Source organism: Tachysurus vachellii, chromosome 20 (assembly GCF_030014155.1).
Source record: "Tachysurus vachellii isolate PV-2020 chromosome 20, HZAU_Pvac_v1, whole genome shotgun sequence".
In the NCBI taxonomy this organism is placed as follows: domain Eukaryota; kingdom Metazoa; phylum Chordata; class Actinopteri; order Siluriformes; family Bagridae; genus Tachysurus; species Tachysurus vachellii.
In genome coordinates this window covers 13,950,978-13,970,411 of record NC_083479.1, presented here as the reverse complement: position 1 = coordinate 13,970,411, position 19,434 = coordinate 13,950,978, and the positions used below count along the sequence as shown (strand labels likewise).

Sequence of the window (19,434 nt, the reverse complement as noted above, 5' to 3'; positions counted from 1 at the left end):
AGAATGTTCAGGCCGAAGTTTACTAAGCGATAGGATTCACATCCGCTTCATTCTTATTAGAACGTCAGCCATTTTATAAAAAAAAAAAAAAAAACAGACGCTATGAGATTAATTCTGATTAGCCTGACAGTGTGTCTGAAATCACACACCATTCACCATGTAGGACACTCATTAACGAGGGTCCCATTTCAGGTTGTGTTAATAGGGAAATATGGAGTAGGGCACCATTTTTAGGACATGGTTGTTGTTTTCAAGTGTTCATACAGTGCAGTCTTGTTGGCTGAGGGACCGTGTATTCCCATAATGCACTCAGGGTAGGGGTGAGTTTACAAACGTGTGCAGTGGAATTGGTGTTGTTTTTCTCCTCAGTGCTCATGTGCTGGTTAATACGTGAATACACCATGGAGAATCTACAACCCGTCTAAAGACGGACCCATCTTCAAATGGTCTAAATTTCTGCGGTCATCATAAACACACTGGCATTACAAATGCAGTCCCACAGTTAGATAGAACGTCATTCGCACCTTCTGCGTAGCTCAATTCTAGCTCAAGTAATTATTTTAGTACGCTTACACAACACTCTGCCGTGAGGTTAGAGCCTGTGTACGTCTTCCTTCTGCAAGCCCACAACAAAGAATTAAAGAGGTGCAATGGAGAGACACCGGACTCATGATTCCAAAAGGAAGTAGGCAGAGGAAGCTGCGAGACGAACACCCCGAGCATTACACATCACAGCCGTATCGTTTCAGCATAATCTGTTAATGGCCGGGGCGAGAAACGTATGCAGCGGCGTAGCACACGTGATCCTGGAGCGATTGTTCAGTGGAATCAAAATGCCGAGATCTCTCGGGTGAATCATAAAACACCTCATACGTGTGAGAAAATATGACGGGGCACACAGCCAATCTGTGACCAGTAGAATTGTAAATAATATGAGCAGCTGTGTTGATTGTCATACTGATTTGCATCTCTCTCTTCTTTTTCCCCTGCAGGCATTGTATAACTCAATCAAGAACGAGAAGCTGGAATGGGCAATGTATGTACCCTTTTTTTTTTTTTTTTTTTTTTTACACTACATTTATAATACGACTAGATCTGTAAGGAATAAAACATGACAGGCTGCGCTGTTATAGGTAAATAAACAACAAACCAATCGCATTATTTTTTCGGGGTGGTTTATGCATCTTACTGTTTGCTATTGATGGTTATTTTATTTTTTTTTTAATTAATAAAAAAAGTTTATTTTTTATTCTATTTATCGAATTGTTTAATATTGTGGAGCAGCAGGGTACAAAAAAAAAACTCCAGTGGTTCTTTATTTTAGAAGGACTTCATAGCTAGTTCCTATCGCAAATATTTTTATATTAATGTTAAGTTTGTTTAAAAAAAACAACAAAGTGGCACAAACATGTCTCAGTCCACACTGTTTATTGTGTACCAATGTCCATGTCGTACTTTGTGATACTGAGATAATGAGATTCTTTATGATGACTCTAAAATGTCCACTGAGGTGGACGGTGATGAAGCTACCATGGACATCAACTAGTGTTTAAAAGGTTTAGTGTGTGCTGTGTTGTGTGATTCCTGAAGCTTTCTCAGGTTAATCTGGGGTCATAAGTTGATTGTAATTGGCTGAATAAGGGACCAATCAGTGACCTGGCATTTTTAAAATGATAAAAATATAATATTTTCATTGGTTTACAGAAACAAAATTACTTTCATATGCTATCGGTGGCATTAAAAATGAAAAAATATATATAAAAAATTAATTTTAAACTCTGCAAAAAGGTCAGTTTTGTATTTATTTGAAGTCAAAACAGGGGAGATTATTATTATTATTATTATTATTATTATTATTATTATTATTATTATTAGAAATCCTGCAATATTCACAAAAAATATATATTTTATTTTTTAAGATGATTTATTTATTTATTTATTTATTTATTTTGGTTAGGTTTTAGGAAATTTCTGGAATTCTTTGTTTACTTTGAAGTATGAAGTATCACAAATGAGTATCACAGACGAGATTCGGTTCAGTGCTGTAATGCGCAGGATTCGTGTGGGAGCACAAGCATTCATTTCAAAACCTCTTCCATAAATTTTGCATGATTATGAGAAATAGAAGATTTATTCAGGAAAAAAAACAATTATGTCCCTAGAGGGTGAAGGCAAACCCCTGCTTCCTTTGAGACACATGAAATCATCCTGCCTGTTCTGTTTGCCCTCTTCCTCATACATCACCTCATAGCTGTAACTGTGATTGACGAGAGAGAGAGAGAGAGACAATATTCCCTTCCTCCCACTCAGAGAACATGTTTGTTTTGCTCTCTAGCCTCCGAGTCATGGATGATTATCATGTTGCCTGCATCCAAAATTATATCTTTTTCACTTTCCCGTTACAATTGGTTTGGCTGTGGTTACAAAAATGAGTGCTACAGAACAGCCAGTCATTTCAGGTGTTGAGCAGTTTGTTTAGTCGTCCGTGGCAGATGGACGAGTGAATATCTCGACTGATAGCGTCTATTAATAATGTTAAGAAATACAAGCGCATTTATCTCCCGATTTAATCACATCTATGTGGCTAATGAGTTGGAAAGCACTCATTGAATAAATCTATCTGCATGCAAGCAATAAATAAACAATAATTACTGAACATTTTTCATGTTTGAAACGATTCTCATTTTTATGTCAGACTTATTTTACAGGATTGTTTTTCAGCACAATAAATATTCATTACACTTTAACTTGAAGTCTTGATGCTTATCACAACGAGCTTCAGCCAACAACACAAGACTCCCATGTCAGATATACAGTACTGTATACAGACAAATCCGTTGCGGTTTCACACGCGTGTATGTTCCCAGGCAAATGATTAGATTGGTGACAGTTGAGACAAGAGCCGTAATTAACATCAGAAAAAAACATCACATTAGAATGAAGCTGTCGCCCTGATAACAATGATGGTGTAAGTCCGCTCCATTGTAGCATAGGTAATCTACCAAATTACAGCCTGTAGACGCCTTACACGGCGAGCACGGCGTGATTTAAGAGCATCTCTCCCTGCAGGCCATCTGCACTATGCTTCATTTATTTATCTCACTCTCATTTCTCTCTCTATGACCGTGTTATGTCATAGTGTTGCGATGCGGCGCTCATGTAGCTCCCGGTAATCATCCCTTATTATTCGGGAATTATTTATTGTAGTATATATTATGGGTTTTTTTTGTTTGTTTGTTTGTTTTTTTTTTATAACCGTTTGCTTTCCACAGAGTCAAACGTAAAAAATAGTTCTTATTCATGTAGTAAATCAGTGAAGATTCCTACATGTGACAGCTGTGTACTTTGGTGAAAAGCTTTTAGCAGCTTTGAAGCTGCGTGCATGTAATTCGGTCAGGAAACTGGCAAGCAGCACATCATTTATCCCGACCCCCATCGTCCATGTCAGTGCTGCCCAGTTTCCATCTTTGAACACTAGCCAAAGGAAAATGTGAGCAAACAGAAATCTTTGAAGGTCAGCGTTAACTGCTGAAACGTTCAGTTGAAGGTGCTGCTCAAGATGTGAGGAAGTCGCACAAACCGTCTTCTTCTGTGTGAAGTCAGGAAGCCGTGCACAAAGGTGATCACGTTCTGAATGAAAGCAGCTTTTTTTTTTGTTTTGTTTTTCCCCCGAACACTATTCTTCCGGGTAAAGGACTTGTACTTTACACACTGTGGACTTGAACAGATGTGCTTTTTTGTTCTAATCAAAGGGATTTTGCCTTCACACTGACCTTGGTGTGGGTTGTGGCATCTGCTGCCACTGTTCTCTCAGACAGCTGCTTCGCTGTAATACACGTGTGTGTGTGTGTGCTGTCTGTCGCCTTGCTGCAGTGACCGAAGAGGTTTCTACTTGCTGCAATGACTAACATTTAAGACATCACTTTTCTCACAACAATCTCATCTTTTCAAACTTTCACAGATTTCCAATTAAATACCTTATGGCTCGATCATTTTTCCTTAAACTGTTATTGTGCCTTTTGTTTTCATCAGAGTTGGTAAGAAAATAATACTAGAGAAGTAAACAGCCTGCTAAATCCTCAGCAGATGATTAGACGAATTAAAGTAGTTATGATGTTCTTCTTCTAATTGTGCTTTTCTCTGCCGTAATAACGGCTGCCGCATCACATGAGCACACACACGACTCCTGTGCTCCTCCTGCCCGGATACGGCAATCTATCACCTAACTCCTGATGCAGTTCAGTCCCAGACTCGTCTCTATAAAAGTTGCTCGATTTGTGCCGTAGTAGAAGTGATGCTTGACACAATGAGTTATGGCTGATTGGGCCCGTCTGGTCATACCGCGTCTGCACATCTCTTAGTCACAGCACGTCTTTAGAGACTGACTCTAGTCACTGCTTATGTAACTATTTTGAGATCTTAGTCAGCGTCTTTCACAGGTATGAACGTACATGGCTCTGTAACTTAAAAACTTGTGCGTAGTCACTAATCCACTTTTCAACATTTTTCTCCCATGAGTAGCGTCATTTAGCCCAGAAATCTGAAACATACACTTCATGAAGAACATTTAATAACACAGATTTAGAGAAATAAAACAAATTCAGCACATATGGAAATTTGGGAGTGGATAAACATTTATGGATAAAAACATGAATTCAGCATATTATACACCAAATCGCATGCATTAAAAAATTCTCCCATGAACTGGAATTATTTGGATAAAATATACCCTGTCATTGACTTCCAACCAAAGTTGATGTCCTTCGGCTGTTTGTGGTCTCCACAGCCGATCATGCGATCTGCATAGAAATGTTTTTTTTTTACAGGTTTTACACTGGATGCTCTTCCCGGCACTGCCCATTTTACTCTGGTTCAAGACGGGCACTGAAAGTTAACCCCTTAGTTGCTGGGTTCGTTTTCTGCCCAGGAATCGAACCCTGGCCAAGGCAGTGAGAGCATGAGATCCTGCTGTTAGACCACTAGGGACCTAATCCATCAAACACTCTCACTCTCTCTCTCACTCATTTTCTACCGCTTATCCGAACTACCTCGGGTCACGGGGAGCCTGTGCCTATCTCAGGCGTCATCGGGCATCAAGGCAGGATACACCCTGGATGGAGTGCCAACCCATCACAGGGCACACACACACTCTCATTCACTCACGCACTCACACACTACGGACCATTTTCCAGAGATGCCAATCAACCTACCATGCATGTCTTTGTACCGGGGGAGGAAACCGGAGTACCCGGAGGAAACCCCCGAGGCACGGGGAGAGCATGCAAACTCCACACACACAAGGCGGAGGCGGGAATCGAACCCCAACTCTGGAGGTGTGAGGCCAACGTGCTAACCACTAAGCCACCGTGCCCCCATCCATCAAACAAATCTATGTAATGCTATTTATTTTTCTCGTTTGAGCTGAAGACACATTTTTTGTATCTCCATTTTCTCTTAGGATCATTTAGCTCATGTCAGATGTTGACCCAGTATCAGTGCCTGCAGTGGAACTAGATTGATGGAATTAGTTTAGTATTATTTGATTCAAGATGAAGCCATAATTTCTGATCAAATGCAGGTTGGAGATGTTATATTTCTGGGATTGAGGTTTGAACCCAGAGTGCTACTAAAACTGCTGATGCGTCGACTCGTACCTGTATCCATAATAACTCGCTCGCATAGTGGGCGTGAGAGGGGCAGCGGCGAGAACTCTGTCCCTCTCAGAGAGCATTTGCTGTTAAAATAGTGGCTTTTTGCTTATAGGAAGAGTCAAGCAGAGGGGAAAAAAAACAATAGTATGTGGAGATGCCTGTATTGATTGTGATGATGCTGGAGAGGTGGTGAGAGCTAAATGGCTTGCTGTTATGTATTCTGTTTTAAAAACAACGTAGATTCCCTCCTACACACCAGCCCACGTTGTCTTTCACCAGCTTTTAGATACGTATTGATGGAATTCCACCAGATCCTTTACCTTGTGTGGAATTGTTTTATTTATCTTCTGTCATTATTGTGCATGTAGCAGCTTCATCATGTACAGAATTGTTGGGAAGTGGTAGCTCAGTGGTTATGTGATCGGAAGCCCATGCTGGTCCTTGAGCAAGGGCCCTAACCTTCAACTGCTCAGCTGTATAAACACGATAGAATGTAAGTCACCCCGGATAAGCCGATATAACGTAAATGTCACATCCTAAACTTCTACGTTGTCCTAATCCATAAGTATTCTGTAAAGCAGAGTGTGCGGTCTTCTCTATTCACTTCTACAGTGTGATGATGACAAAAATAGTTTATTGCATAAGCAGTGTTTTTATAGGGTGACATATTAAGCGGCGTATGTACGTTCCCTATAAGGAAAGGATCATCAGGTCTCAGGACAGTTGTTTAGGAAAATAATAAGATCTGTTTATACCTAGTTATATTAAGCATACACTGACCCCCGGTGATCTATAATTAAAAAGAGCTGCTAAAGTCTGTTGCTCAGTCATGTGTGAAGAGGGAAAAAAGATCATACTTCACTACCGCAGTGCAGAGCATCAATTTCATATGGACTTTAAAAACCAAATACAGTTTAAAAATCATTTTTGTGCCAATCAGTGGGTTACCAAATTAGCAACGTCAAATGGACCGTGTCTTTGCTTCAGAACTATCATTAGCACAGTAGGATAAAGTAAATTTGGTACAAATCAAAAGCATATAACAGTGATGCTGTAGCGTGTTTTTTTTTTTTTTTGCCCTCAGTGACGGGGATGAGTTGAAGAAATCGCTGTCGGAGCTCGCAGACACCAAGAACGACAACACTCACACCAAGAGCATCAGCAGGATCAGCAGCGGCAGCAACCCTTTCCTGGATATCGCCCATGACCCCAATGCTGCTGTTTACAAAGCAGGCTTTCTGGCCAGGAAAATCCACGCTGACATGGATGGCAAGAAAAGTACGAGTAATAAATAAAACCTAACTTAAGGAATGTGCAATGCCATGGAACCAGACATGATTTATTTTCCTACAACAACCTGAAGTTTTATATTCCGGTAACTCCACAGCAAATGCATTGTTCTTTAATTGATACAATACAGTATGTATCGCTGTCCCTAAAACGTTGTTTTACATAATAGAAGCTTCAAAAACATCCGCTGTAATAAACCTCTATTTTTCTTGAGCGCAAGTTTTCTGACACTGGAGACTCCTTCCATAAATGGTCAGTAAACTTCACCATATCAACGGCTCTACGTCATCTTTGTTAATGACAAAGCATTTTTTTTAATGTGGTTATTAGTCTGCATGCAAGTTCTCATAAGTTAGCTGTTGCTATAGAAACAGTAGCATTATTAAAAGGAGTGCTTTTATATAGACCTGGGATTCGCTTTTAACGTGAGCTAATGCTATAGAAAAATTCAAACTTCTCAGATTAGTGACTTGAGCAGCGCAGTGGCGTAACGTTAATGAATGAACTGTGTGATCATTGCTCCCTTTTTCTCAGGTAATTAATTTTAAATTTCTTCATAAGATTTACATCACACCTGACTCTGATTCCTCGGATTCCTCATATTATAATCATAAAATATTTTTCCCCCCCCCAAAAAAATCTAGATGCTAATGCAAGTTAGGAAAGGTTATTAAAATAATTGCTGCGCCGTACAGCCTGGCAGGAGGAAGAGCAGGTTGAAAACAGCAATGCTAATGACCAGGCACGAATGCATAGCATTCACCATTAGTGCTTTGTATTTCACGATGACGTCCGTAACCTGTAATGACTTTCAGTGGTGACGAAAGAAAGGGAAAGGATTCAGACTCGTTAGTGTTGCGCTTGTGTCTGGGGAAATAGCGGAGGATTAAAGTCCACCTTTGCAGAATGCCGCTGTGGCATTTAGGTACACAAAGAACGTAATCCCCTCACCCTTCATGCAATCCGATAGCATGCCTTGATCTTGACACGGTCTAACATTAATAGTATCATATCATCATTGCGACAGTATGCTAACAGGTGGCTCGTTCGCTTTCATTTGCCAGAACGTAACAGCGGCGTTGCACAAAAATAGGCGTCTTCTCTTCTATTGCAGCTCTCCAGAGCAAAGTAAAGATAAAAGATTTATAAAGACAAGGTTAGAAAGCGATCTCTGATCACCAGCTAATACATTTACAAAATCCGATGAAAGATTAGTTTGACGTGGCAGCTCGAGTCCAGCAGTTTCACGGCATCTCCAGAATACTGAGTGCCAGCAAGGTCAAGTCCACCCATGGGACCGGTGGAACTCTATTATAGTCAGGATAAAAACAGCAGGGCTTATGTGTGCTGTTCCTGCACTCGGATCATCCGGTCATACAACTAATCAAGAAGTAAACCTCCTAAATCCCTTGCTTATAAATAAACTTGTGGTGGGGAAACAAATACTATGAGGATTTATATATTGAAGCAAACTTCCTGAAATGTTTTGATACCTAACCAGTTTTTTTTTTTAATACCTAACCATGTTTTATTCAGCACATGAGAGCTGAATTCTGTCCTTTTATTTTTCACAAGGTTTAAACTCCTCTTGTTCATGTTTTCTAGCCCCTAGAGGAAAGAGAGGCTGGAAGACATTTTATGCTGTTCTCAAAGGCATGATCCTGTATTTACAGAAGGTACCTTTCTCCACTCCATTTCCTGTTCTTTACTGTAGAAAAACATGACATTTAAATGAAGTGATTAGTCTTTTTGCATTATTTTTTATTTTATTTCTTATTTTATACTCCATTAACCTGTGGAAGTGATTAAAGCAGGCATCATTAAAATTCACAATTGTGTTTCGTTGTAGTGATCATCAGTCACGTGTCTCAGCTGGTTGTTTCCAGACGCAGTTAAACGTGTACAGCGCTCACTTTCTCCTCCATTCATTAGCCTCATGTTTTATTTCACATTATAGCTGCTTTCCGAGTTCATTTTACGTTCATATTTGCTTTCCATTAAAGCTAATTTACTATTAACAACAAGCAACCAGGCACCTTTTATTTATTGTAAATGTTTTCCCACAGTCATTTGCATGTTCCTGTTAAAATAACAGAAAGAAAAAAAAAAAAATACCAAACCATTAGACGGAAATCGAACGCTATTGATGGAGTAATGCGCGAAGGTGTTTTTGTGATTTGAACATTGCCTTTATAACTGCCTTTAACATTTTTGCAGCTTTTTGTTCTTCTTAGATTTGAATAGTTTTCCACCATCATCAAGATAATCATTCTGAACACTTTATTCTGAATACTGTCTTGTTGTCAGGTGACTTTCATGAAACAAATGACTTTCGTTCCAAACAATATGGCAGTTAAGTAAGGAATAAAACACTCAAAAGTTCTAAATATAAGAAATATGTAAGTGGTGAAGCAGAGGAATGTTTCTACCATGAGGTGAATATTTATCAGTCCTCTTGTCCTACAACAGTTTGCCAACAATTGCAAAACTGTCTTTATTTTTTATTTAGTTTCTTTCTCTTCGGATAGGATTCGGATGATTCCGGTTACAGCTCTGGATGTTTTATAGATCTGCTATAAACTGAGCTCTTCCCCAATTCTACGACAATTTAAAAAAAATAAAAATAAATCACTTCTCTTGCTCCGAAGACCAAGAAGGTCTTGGCAAGCTTCTCTTCTTTTCTTCCCTCCTGAATCCATGGGGGATGTGTATTTTTACACTCAACAGTATATAGAGAACAGTATGTCCTTCGCAAGAATGTGTCAGTCGCAGGCTATATGTACTGTATGTTACTGGAGGTGTGAGTAAGCTTCGCAAAGCCAGATTATTCTCCTTTACCTTGACTGTTGCTTAGCTCAGGGGGAGTGGGGCACAGTATACAGTAACAAAGGCATTTTAGGTAACAATTTGTATATGAGATAACTGTGACTTACAGAGACAATTACATGCATTAAACATACACGGTTATGGGGCTGTGCTTGGGGACGAGTACTGACATCTTTCACTCTGCCTGTTCTAATGAAAGCTGCTGTATAAGTGATAAGACTAGTCATTATCTTGCCTGCAGATGTAATAGTTTATTAACGCAAAGCTCGGAATAAACTGTTTAAAAGTGCTACAAGATAATGATGAATCATTATCACAACAAAATACAGTTATTCTTATTCAAAACGATGTTATAAATGCTCAACAGTGGCTCCATGACAATCCTGGGATTTAAACGCACAACCTTCCAGACATCAGCACAAAACCTTTACAGTCGATCTTCACACTGCCGCAGATTTTATGCGAGGCACAGCGACGAGCTCATTGCTAGGAAACAAGAAAGATGTTTGCCTACATTTGCAGACTGATTTCAGCTCGAGTCTGAGCTGTTCGTGGCGTCGCCAGTCATCGACTAGTGTTCCTGATACATTAAGTGATGAGTGGCAATCATGTTGAATTAATCTGTGTGGCTCATTAGCAGAACAGAGTGAAGTGTAGATTTGAATTTAAAATGGACTTTTGACTGCGTGTGGAGACGAGGGGACTGAACAGTCTGGGTTCACGCTTATTGTGACATGACGGATTCGCTTGTTCCGCCAGTGTGGGCTGTAGTTAGAGTCGACGATTTGTGTCAATATTATGTGAGGAAAGTGAAACGTATTCAGGAACAAGTTAAAGACCAGTGAGTCCATTCAGATGGCACAAATCTTTTGGGATGGGATAGAGAATATGCACAGAGTTAAGAAGCTGTGTTTTTCTTTATTGTCAAATGTGCAAAAATACCATCAGTCTAAAACTGCTGGGGGTAAACAGCATTTTTTTAATAATACAATGTCTCATTTATGATAATACTGTTATTTCTAAGGCTTGGACTCCACAAGACTTCTGAAGGTGTGCTGGGGCACTAAGATTTTGGCCTGTTGTCCAGCACATAGGGAATTTGGAGGCCAAGTCAACACCATTGTCATGTTCCTCAACCCAATCCTGAACACTTCTTGCGTTGTGGCACTGACACACATAGGCCTCTTGTGCTCTGGATAACTGGCTGATGCCCTTAATTTCAACATTTAATCTCATTTTATACAATAGAGGATTAAGGGCCTTGGGCAGGGGCCTGGCGGTGGCAGCTTGGTGTACCTGGGATTTGAACTCACACTCTTCCCCAAAGAGATACACACACACACACACACACACACACACACACACACACATACATGCAGACTTCCACATGACGTAAAAGAAAATGTGATACTTAAGACCAGGCCTCCTTCTAACCTTGCTGTTCTGATGCTCACATGGTCATTGTAGAAGCTTTCAGCAGTCTACAGGGGACAGCATGGAGACTCTGATCGCTCTGTAGCTACACAGCAAGCTGTGATACACTGTGTGTTCTGACACCATTCTGTCATAGCCAGCATGAACTTTTTTATAAATTTGTGCTACGGTAGCTAATCTGAAGGACTGGACCACATGCTCTACCCTTTACTCCTCACACAAATCAGTGAGCCTTGGTCACTCATGACTCTGTCACCAGTACACTGTTGTTTGTTTTGTTTATTTTAAATCTATTTATTATTAACCAGGCATTACATTAGCACAGAGTAGGAGTATTTGTTTCTTTGTGTATTTATCGCTTTTCACGAATATAATACATTCCATCTTAAATATTTCATCGATTAAATTTACTTCTCCGGCTCCATGCGCTTTCTCTGTCCGTTACTCGTAGCCGTCTCTCAGACCCTGGAGCCGTAACATAAAATGTACTCCGTTAAGCCCATCAAAGCTGCAAGCATCTGAGAACAGCTGAACTTTTCATGTGAGGAGTAGCAGGCCTGGAATATGAAAAGCGATAACCTTGACATCACATCTGACAGACTGAAGGCGAGTCGATACTGTTTACCATTCGCCACACACATGTCAGCGTGGCCAGAATTTAGAACCCGGCTCCTCCTGCACCTCGCTGACCTAGTTTACACGTCTCAGTATAGCCACAAGCTCCGACAACACCTCCCACTCAGCTATTTACCTCAGTCTGGTCTGGAAAGTTCTATCATACACGCAACGAATTTTGTTCACACTGACTATAAGTGTATTTTTAGAGTCTAAACATGCTGCTGAACAGTAACACAAAGGATTTAGAACGGTTGTTTATTAATATGTGTGTGTGTGTGATGTGAATTTTGTGAGGGTTTCTATAAATTCTCTTCCAGTGACCTTTCCAAGAACTGCATATATAGCTAAAAAAATTCTGTATGCTGAATATATCATTCCTTTTAAAAAGCATAATGCAGAGGATCCAGGAAGAGTCTCGAACTGTCATGAAGACAATCGGATGGATAAAACTTTCCACAGCATTATACACTCTTAGCAGTTTCTTAATAAAGTAACAAGCTGTACAGTTTATTTTTTACCTCAGAGTAAAAGAGTGTCTGTTCAGGTAACTGCTATAATGTGACTAATTAGAAATGGTTAAAAGGTGTAATGTCATTAATAATTAATAATTGGTTATTGTTGGCAAAGTACTGCGGGATAAGAGGAATTAAAACAGGAGGACAAAGGACAAGGACAAAGCATAGCCTGAAATGTTAAATAAAGACTAAAATACGTGAGGTCGACGTAATTCACTCTAAATATCCTGAATAACAGTCAAACTGAAAAATAAACGTTTTTTTAAATGGTTTTAAATACAAGGATGGGTTCCTCAATACCTCTAAATGCTTCTGAACTGTAGCTCAAGTCCATCCCATAAGCCAGAGTAATACAAACACACCTGAATCTTGCTACTTTTGTCTACAAACAAATGAAGAAGTTGCTGTAGCATGTCCAGGCAGAATTGTCATCTGAAGACAAAAAGTTAAAGTCCTTTAGACAGATCATAAATATTTACGGGAATTAAAATTGCTGTAAATGTGTTATACTTCTTACTCCATTTCTTATCTGGGTTAAGTGCTGTTATGTTGCCCTGCAGGATGAGTTCAAACCAGAGAAGGCCCTGTCTGAGGAGGACCTGAAGAATGCCATCAGCGTGCATCATGCCCTGGCCATAAAGGCTGTAGACTACGAGAAGAAGCCCAACGTGCTAAAGCTGAAGACAGCCGACTGGAGAGTCTTCCTCTTCCAGGCCCAGTAAGAATCACAGTCTATCGAGGACAGAAATGCCATCTCTCACAGGACCACACTGAAGACAGGGGCAGAATAGAGACCTCCCCTGGAACCGCAATCTAATTTCATGCTTGGGTTCATAGTGAAAACACATTTATCTTCCTTCTCAGTCTGTTGTAGCTGTTGCTTTTTTTCCCCCCTTCTCTCCTACGTGCCTTAGTATTCACTGCAAACTAAATAAAGGGTTTAATCTATAAAAATAGACTGGAGCGCTCCTCAGGGACCATTTTTAAATGCATTAATTAGAGAAGTTCACTCTGTGACAGTAGTAAAGTAATGCACCTTAATACCTAATGGACCTAGTGAGAACATTCCCACAGTGTCGATTTCCAATTGTATATTTCACTGTTGCTGGAGTCGGTGTATGTGATGCATTAAAACCTTACACAATAAAAGATGTATCTTAGACCATCATCGCTTTGATATTCTCAAGAGAATTTGAATTTGAATCCACTTAATGTTCAGGACAGACTTTTAAACTCTTGTTCGCCGTAAAACAGGAGCTCATTGTCATCCGTCTCCTCCGCAGGAGCCCTGAGGAGATGGAGTCTTGGATCAGAGTCATCAACTCGGTGGCCGCCATGTTTTCCGCGCCCTCTTTCCCTGCCGCCATCGGCTCACAGAAAAAATTCAGCCGCCCGCTGCTGCCAGCCTCGACCACCAGGATGTCACAGGTGAAATCAGAACCACGAACAAATGCATGTCTTTTAGTCTGAGTGCCAGTGCTGGTTTCTGGTCCACTGAGATGATTTCAGATAATATTTTTTGTAATAAATGCAAGTGATTGGCTGCAGCCTGGGATCTGATAGAGAAGCCATGAGGGTTGAGTGTCATGAGGTTACTGTGTGGCACGAAGATGAGGAGTTTGAATCTGATCTATGCAACTTATCTATGACTGAGAGTCAAGGGAGTAAAATCGGTCGCCTTCTTTCTATGGGACAGATGGATGAGCGATTTCTCGTCTGTAATTGACATTAGAAAACTAGAGTTGCTGAGCTATAGCAAGTTTATTCCTGCATTCAACAACAACAGTATTCAATTTTAGGTCGAATGAAATACTCCCACGACTGTGTGTGTCGTAATAAATAGTGAACGAGAGAGCGAGGGAATGATTTCAGACCCAGTGTTGGAGTAAAAATTGTCATAGGCTGATTCTAATGGTTCTCTGAAACTGAGAATAATCACAATGATTTTTGTGCTTAATGGAAAAGCTGTGGATAGATATTTCAAGGGTTCTAGCTTTTAAGCCTCGAGGCTATTAGTTTCAATTTTCTTTGTATTGCAGGAGGAGCAGCTGAAGTCGCACGAGGCCAAGCTGAAGCATATCTCCACAGAACTAGCTGAGCACAGGTCCTACCCTCCAGACAAGAAGGTCAAAGCCAAGGAGATTGACGAGTACCGCCTGAAAGAGCACTACCTGGAATTTGAGGTAAAGAAATCCGTGCTTATATCGCAAGCACTTGTTGCGTCGTGCTTTATTTCATCAGAAAAAAAAAACAGCTAGTTTTTATATTTACTCTCACTTCAGTACATGCTTGCACTCATCGTCTTTGGCACATTTCTTCTGAGAGTGCTAGAAAAGTACTTGCCTGGATTTGACAGAAAGTGCCTTGTTAACACATGCTGACAGATGCTCTGCTGAACACTGTCTCTTTTATTCACCGGACTTCAATGAGTGACGGAGAAGAATGGAATTCACAGCTACAACATTACTACAGTGCATTCTTTTTTTTTTCTTTTTTTTCCCGCCCCTTTAATTTCAAATGATTACGTTTTAACGTCGACGGAATTATGTCAGAACGAACGAATTCACTAAAGAGGACTAGAGGAAACCATTTCTCATAACTGTTTAACCCTCCCAATCGGCACAGGCTTTAACATTGTGCAGAACCCTAGTAACTGTATCCATGTATTTTAATGCAATGTCTAATCCCTGTGTGAATATTTGTTGAATGTTTGTTCTGCTCTCTAATTACTTTGCCCCAAGGCTTCTTACAAACACTACGTGACCATGCTTGAGGGAGCTGTTACTGTTAGACAGAGATGTTACTAAACCCTCCCACACAGTCTTGCGCTCCTTCATAGATCTTGAGCAACTTGGATTTGTACTGAAACAGCTTTGATGTGTTCAGTGATTCAGGTGCTGAATTGTTGGATGGTTGCTATCGCTGTAAGAAAACTCTGTCTGATCTCAAACACAAGTGATTCTAACCATAAGTAAGCAAGCTGACTGATGAGGTTTGCCGTTAAAAAAGAAAACAAAGAGCTGCTTTTCTCACTCACCATTTTTCGGCATCATTTAAATATCATATTAACCAAAAATTCGGCGTAGAAAGTACCAGAGACGGCGAAGGTTTGACTCATGGTTATTTAGTGCACTTTAACTGAGATACAGCTCAGATGAGGAGGTACTAGCTACAAAGTCAAACCTTTTGGGAGATGTTGGAGCAGAGTGTAGAAGTGATGAGGTGACCTTGCCAGGATGAAGGATTGAAGTGCAGCTGCATCACTCTATGTAGTTACTCTTTTTAGGTAGCGATAAAACAAGGTCCAGATCCCACTGGTGCCACAATGAGCAGGTGGGAAACCTAGTTGCTATCCATAATGAAAACTAGACCAGCACGATGATGAAAAGATATTTAACCCCTAAAAAATATAAAACTCCGAATTTTATTGTTAAACAAATTATGACGGTCATCGTAAAGATTAATGTGTAGTCATTTAACGTAGTGAGGTTAGTTTTCCTTTAAGGATAAAGTGCTTTTTTTTTCTTTTGAAATCAATATCATAACTGATCTATACACACACACACACACTCATACATACTTGCACCCTGCATTCGGTGCTACTCTCTGTTACATTCGATGGCTTTAATGAAGTATTATGTGATGCATTTTAAAGCAACCCAACAGCCCCACAAACTTAATTCACAGTTGTAGCCATGTAGCACATAAAGGTCGCTGAAGGTTACTGGCGAACTCTGAGCCTGCCTTGAGAAAACAATCATTTTCTGTTGCAGTGTGCCTCAGGCTATCTACAGCTCTTTCATTAAAAACTGTTGTTGTAGACACAAGCGTGCTGGAACCCAGTCAGTATTTGGGGAGTTCATGTAAAGATTTCATCTGCCAGCAGTGCAGACGTGACACCCTGCATCTCCGAGATAATGAGTACAGCAGTAGCACAAATGCCTCCGGTTGGAAACAGCAAGGAGAAGGAGGACCAGATGCAAGTGGCTTTCATAGCTTGATTTTTAGAGATACATTTCTTTAAATGTCCACATACTTATGACAAAAGCAGCAATAATCCCACTATATAATCAGAATGTTTTTTTTTTGGTACTCAGGAATTTTCACCTCTGGCTTCCTTATCAGCGATCTGCCTCATGACGATGCTGATTGTTAAAAGCTCTCTACTAATAAAACTGAGTTGAAGTCATAAGTAACACTAGTCTGCGAGATGCTAAAATCTTCCAGTGCTGTATTTTATCTAGTCTCATTGGATAATCTGTCAAATAAACTAATATGAAGCTGTGAAGTAAAACATCAATCGTTTGCTTAACCGCGTCTCATCCAAGGTCGCTTGACAGGGAATAATGAACTTTTTCAAATAGCTGGTAGCAGCTGTGCTCGCTGTAGTAATGAGATGATTTGCAGTAGAGCCACGGCACTTCCAAACATCCTGGAGATTTAAGTAACGCACAAATCAAAATTCACCACTTATAATAGACGTGCCGTGGCACACTGGGATATTATCATAATATAAAGCCTTTTCTTTGCTGGTGAAGTGAAAGATTTGAAGTTTTGTGGCACCACATAAACGCCCAATAGCTATCAAGGAAACCAAGTGTGTTTTTATTGTGGTATGGTTTTGAGTTTCAGTGAGGAAACAGTAGGATGTATTACTATTACTGTCAGGGACTTGAACTGCTGCCTGTTCACACTGCTGCTTTCCACACTAACATTTTACATGATCTTCTCCTGCACTTAACACTTTATCTCCACACATAACTGCCTTTGGATTCTACTAGAAATATGTTTATATTTCTGTTCGAGTCACATCACCATTATCATCTTATCACCATAGTGTACAGCTTAATATACTATATATATTTTATATATTTTTGCTTTTCTTTATACCTTTACTTATTCTTATTTATCCCACAGTGCTGCAGTAATTTTCTACAACAGTACACGTCTGACTGTAGCGCCTTCTCTAATCCAGACGATTTGTTTATACAACTTACTATAAAGCTCTTTAATACATGGTCTCTCTGTAACGGCTAAAGCACGAGGCTTCTTCGGTGGATGACGCTACATTACCGAAAGCTAAAAACAAACGTGTAAACAGCCTCGTTACATATCAGCAAAACGTATCACGGTCGATATGGTGCTTTTCGGTAAGGAGGTTTATTTAATATTTATGGTAGACGTTTTGAGTGTAAGTGTTTTATTTGTCTTAATATTTAGGACACAAATTGAATTCCATATATTAATTTTAAGTAAGAGGAAAAAAAGGGACACGTCTAGCTGTGATAACAGGAACTAACTTGTCTCTTTGGCATTTCAGAATATAAGCTTCCTAAGTAAATTCGTGCAACAGTTTCAGGTTTATTGGCGTGAGCGTAAAGAACGCTTTAAGCATCTATTGGCAGCGAAACGATATGATGCTACAGTTGTATTCTCACATGAGATAAAGTGGCTCAGTGGGAGATATTACACATATTCAGTCCTATAAATTACTAACCTATTATGAAAGGTATTGTACAGCACAAGGTCATTCAGAGCCTGAGATCAGTACAGTACAGTAAGTGAGAATACAGAAGATGAACAATTTTGGGTGTGCTTTTTGCAGGAATATAATAAACTCGGGAACTCTTATCTGATTGATTCAGCATCTTGTAATGTAACATTTATTCACGACATGCCGTTCGCTAAGTTTCTTCGCACAGGCGTGAGATCCTTCGGTTATAAAGTGCTACTCGTTCTCTGTGCAAATGGTCGCAGCCACGGTGTCTGTTCCTTTCACCTGTCCTGTTGGCAGCGCTGCAATTCAGAGCTCTCGGCTGAGCGGGTGGAGTGGAGTGGAGTGGAGTGGAGTGATCTCCTACAGTGCGCTTCAAACGCTGTGCACACCTCCCTTACATCTTCACAGCAGTGGCACGAAACCCTTTGGAACAAAGCCTCTGTACTGCATTGCCATCAGATGCCACTAATCAATAGAGTACTGTGTGTGTGTGTGTGTATGTGTGTGTCTGCTCCCTCCCTTTGAACACGCTCCACATCAAAGACAGCTACAGCTCAAACATCTCCATGCTGTGCTAGCTGTGTAATTTGTGTGACATCCACACTGATGTTTATAGACTGTGTTCTGTCATGGGCCATGTTTCTGCTGCTGGAGAATTTTTCTAATTCATGTTAATTACTAGAGGAATGGGAAAAGTGGTGCAGCAAACGTCTGTAAACGTAAACATCTGACTCAGCATTTTAAAAACCAGGGTTTAGATAACAGGTGCGTCCTAAAGCTTATTTCATGTCTTTATGAAAGATGGTGACAAGTGAACGTGGTAGCTCAGTGGTTAAGGTGTTAGACTACTGATCAGAAGGGCATGAGTTTGAATCCCAGAGCCACTAAGCTGCCACTTCTGGGCCCTTAAGCCTCAGTTGCTTAGCTGATAAATAAGATAAGATAATATTTAGATAAGAGCGTCTGCCAAAATGCCGTGTATACTGTATAAGTATATAAGCAGAGGTTTCTTGACAACCTGAAGAGTCAATGCGAATGTTTTGTGCACGCTTGTAATGGCATTCAGTTTTTAACCAGCAGCACAGTCATGATGTGTCCAGTAACGTTTTCCGTCCTCCTCGTGTCCATGTGGGTTTCCTCCGTCACCCAGTTTGTTCAGGCTTAACAAAAACATGCTGTAAGTGGATTGGCTTCTATGGATCATTTTTAAATTGCTCTTTGTGTATCATGGAACATTTGTGACTTGCACCCAGAGTTTTTGGAATTTACTGAGCGAAAGCTATTTCATATTTACGCACCAAAGTGAGTCGTTAACTCAGAACACTGCCATCACAAACCAGAAACTCTGCTTCAGAATAACTCCAGGAAAATATCTGAAGAGTCTAAGAGACTTCAAATCTTCATATCTTCTGGGTGTTTTGGGGAAATAATCGATCCTCCCTGGAAACTCCTTTAGGCGTGGTGCAGATCGATAGGTCTGTCTGTCTGTGTGTGTGTGTGTGTGTGTGTGTGTGTGTGTGTGTGTGTTAGACTCGTGTGAATAAAGCACAGCCTTTAATCAAATGCCTAATGCTACATGACCTTGTGTGAGGTTTGGACAGAT

General features: G+C 40.2%; 1 protein-coding gene across 8 annotated transcripts in view; it reads left to right on the top strand.

The window, feature by feature from the left end:
• Nucleotides 1-19,434, top strand: part of psd3l (pleckstrin and Sec7 domain containing 3, like) — a 117,026-nt gene that overhangs the window by 93,308 nt on the left and 4,284 nt on the right. For all 8 annotated transcript variants that reach the window (XM_060896514.1, XM_060896515.1, XM_060896513.1 and 5 more), the window contains 6 exons: nt 993-1,036; nt 6,736-6,929; nt 8,547-8,617; nt 12,895-13,052; nt 13,618-13,762; nt 14,374-14,517. In XM_060896514.1, coding sequence (XP_060752497.1) covers nt 993-1,036; nt 6,736-6,929; nt 8,547-8,617; nt 12,895-13,052; nt 13,618-13,762; nt 14,374-14,517 — 756 coding nt within the window. The remainder of the gene's footprint in view (nt 1-992; nt 1,037-6,735; nt 6,930-8,546; nt 8,618-12,894; nt 13,053-13,617; nt 13,763-14,373; nt 14,518-19,434) is intronic.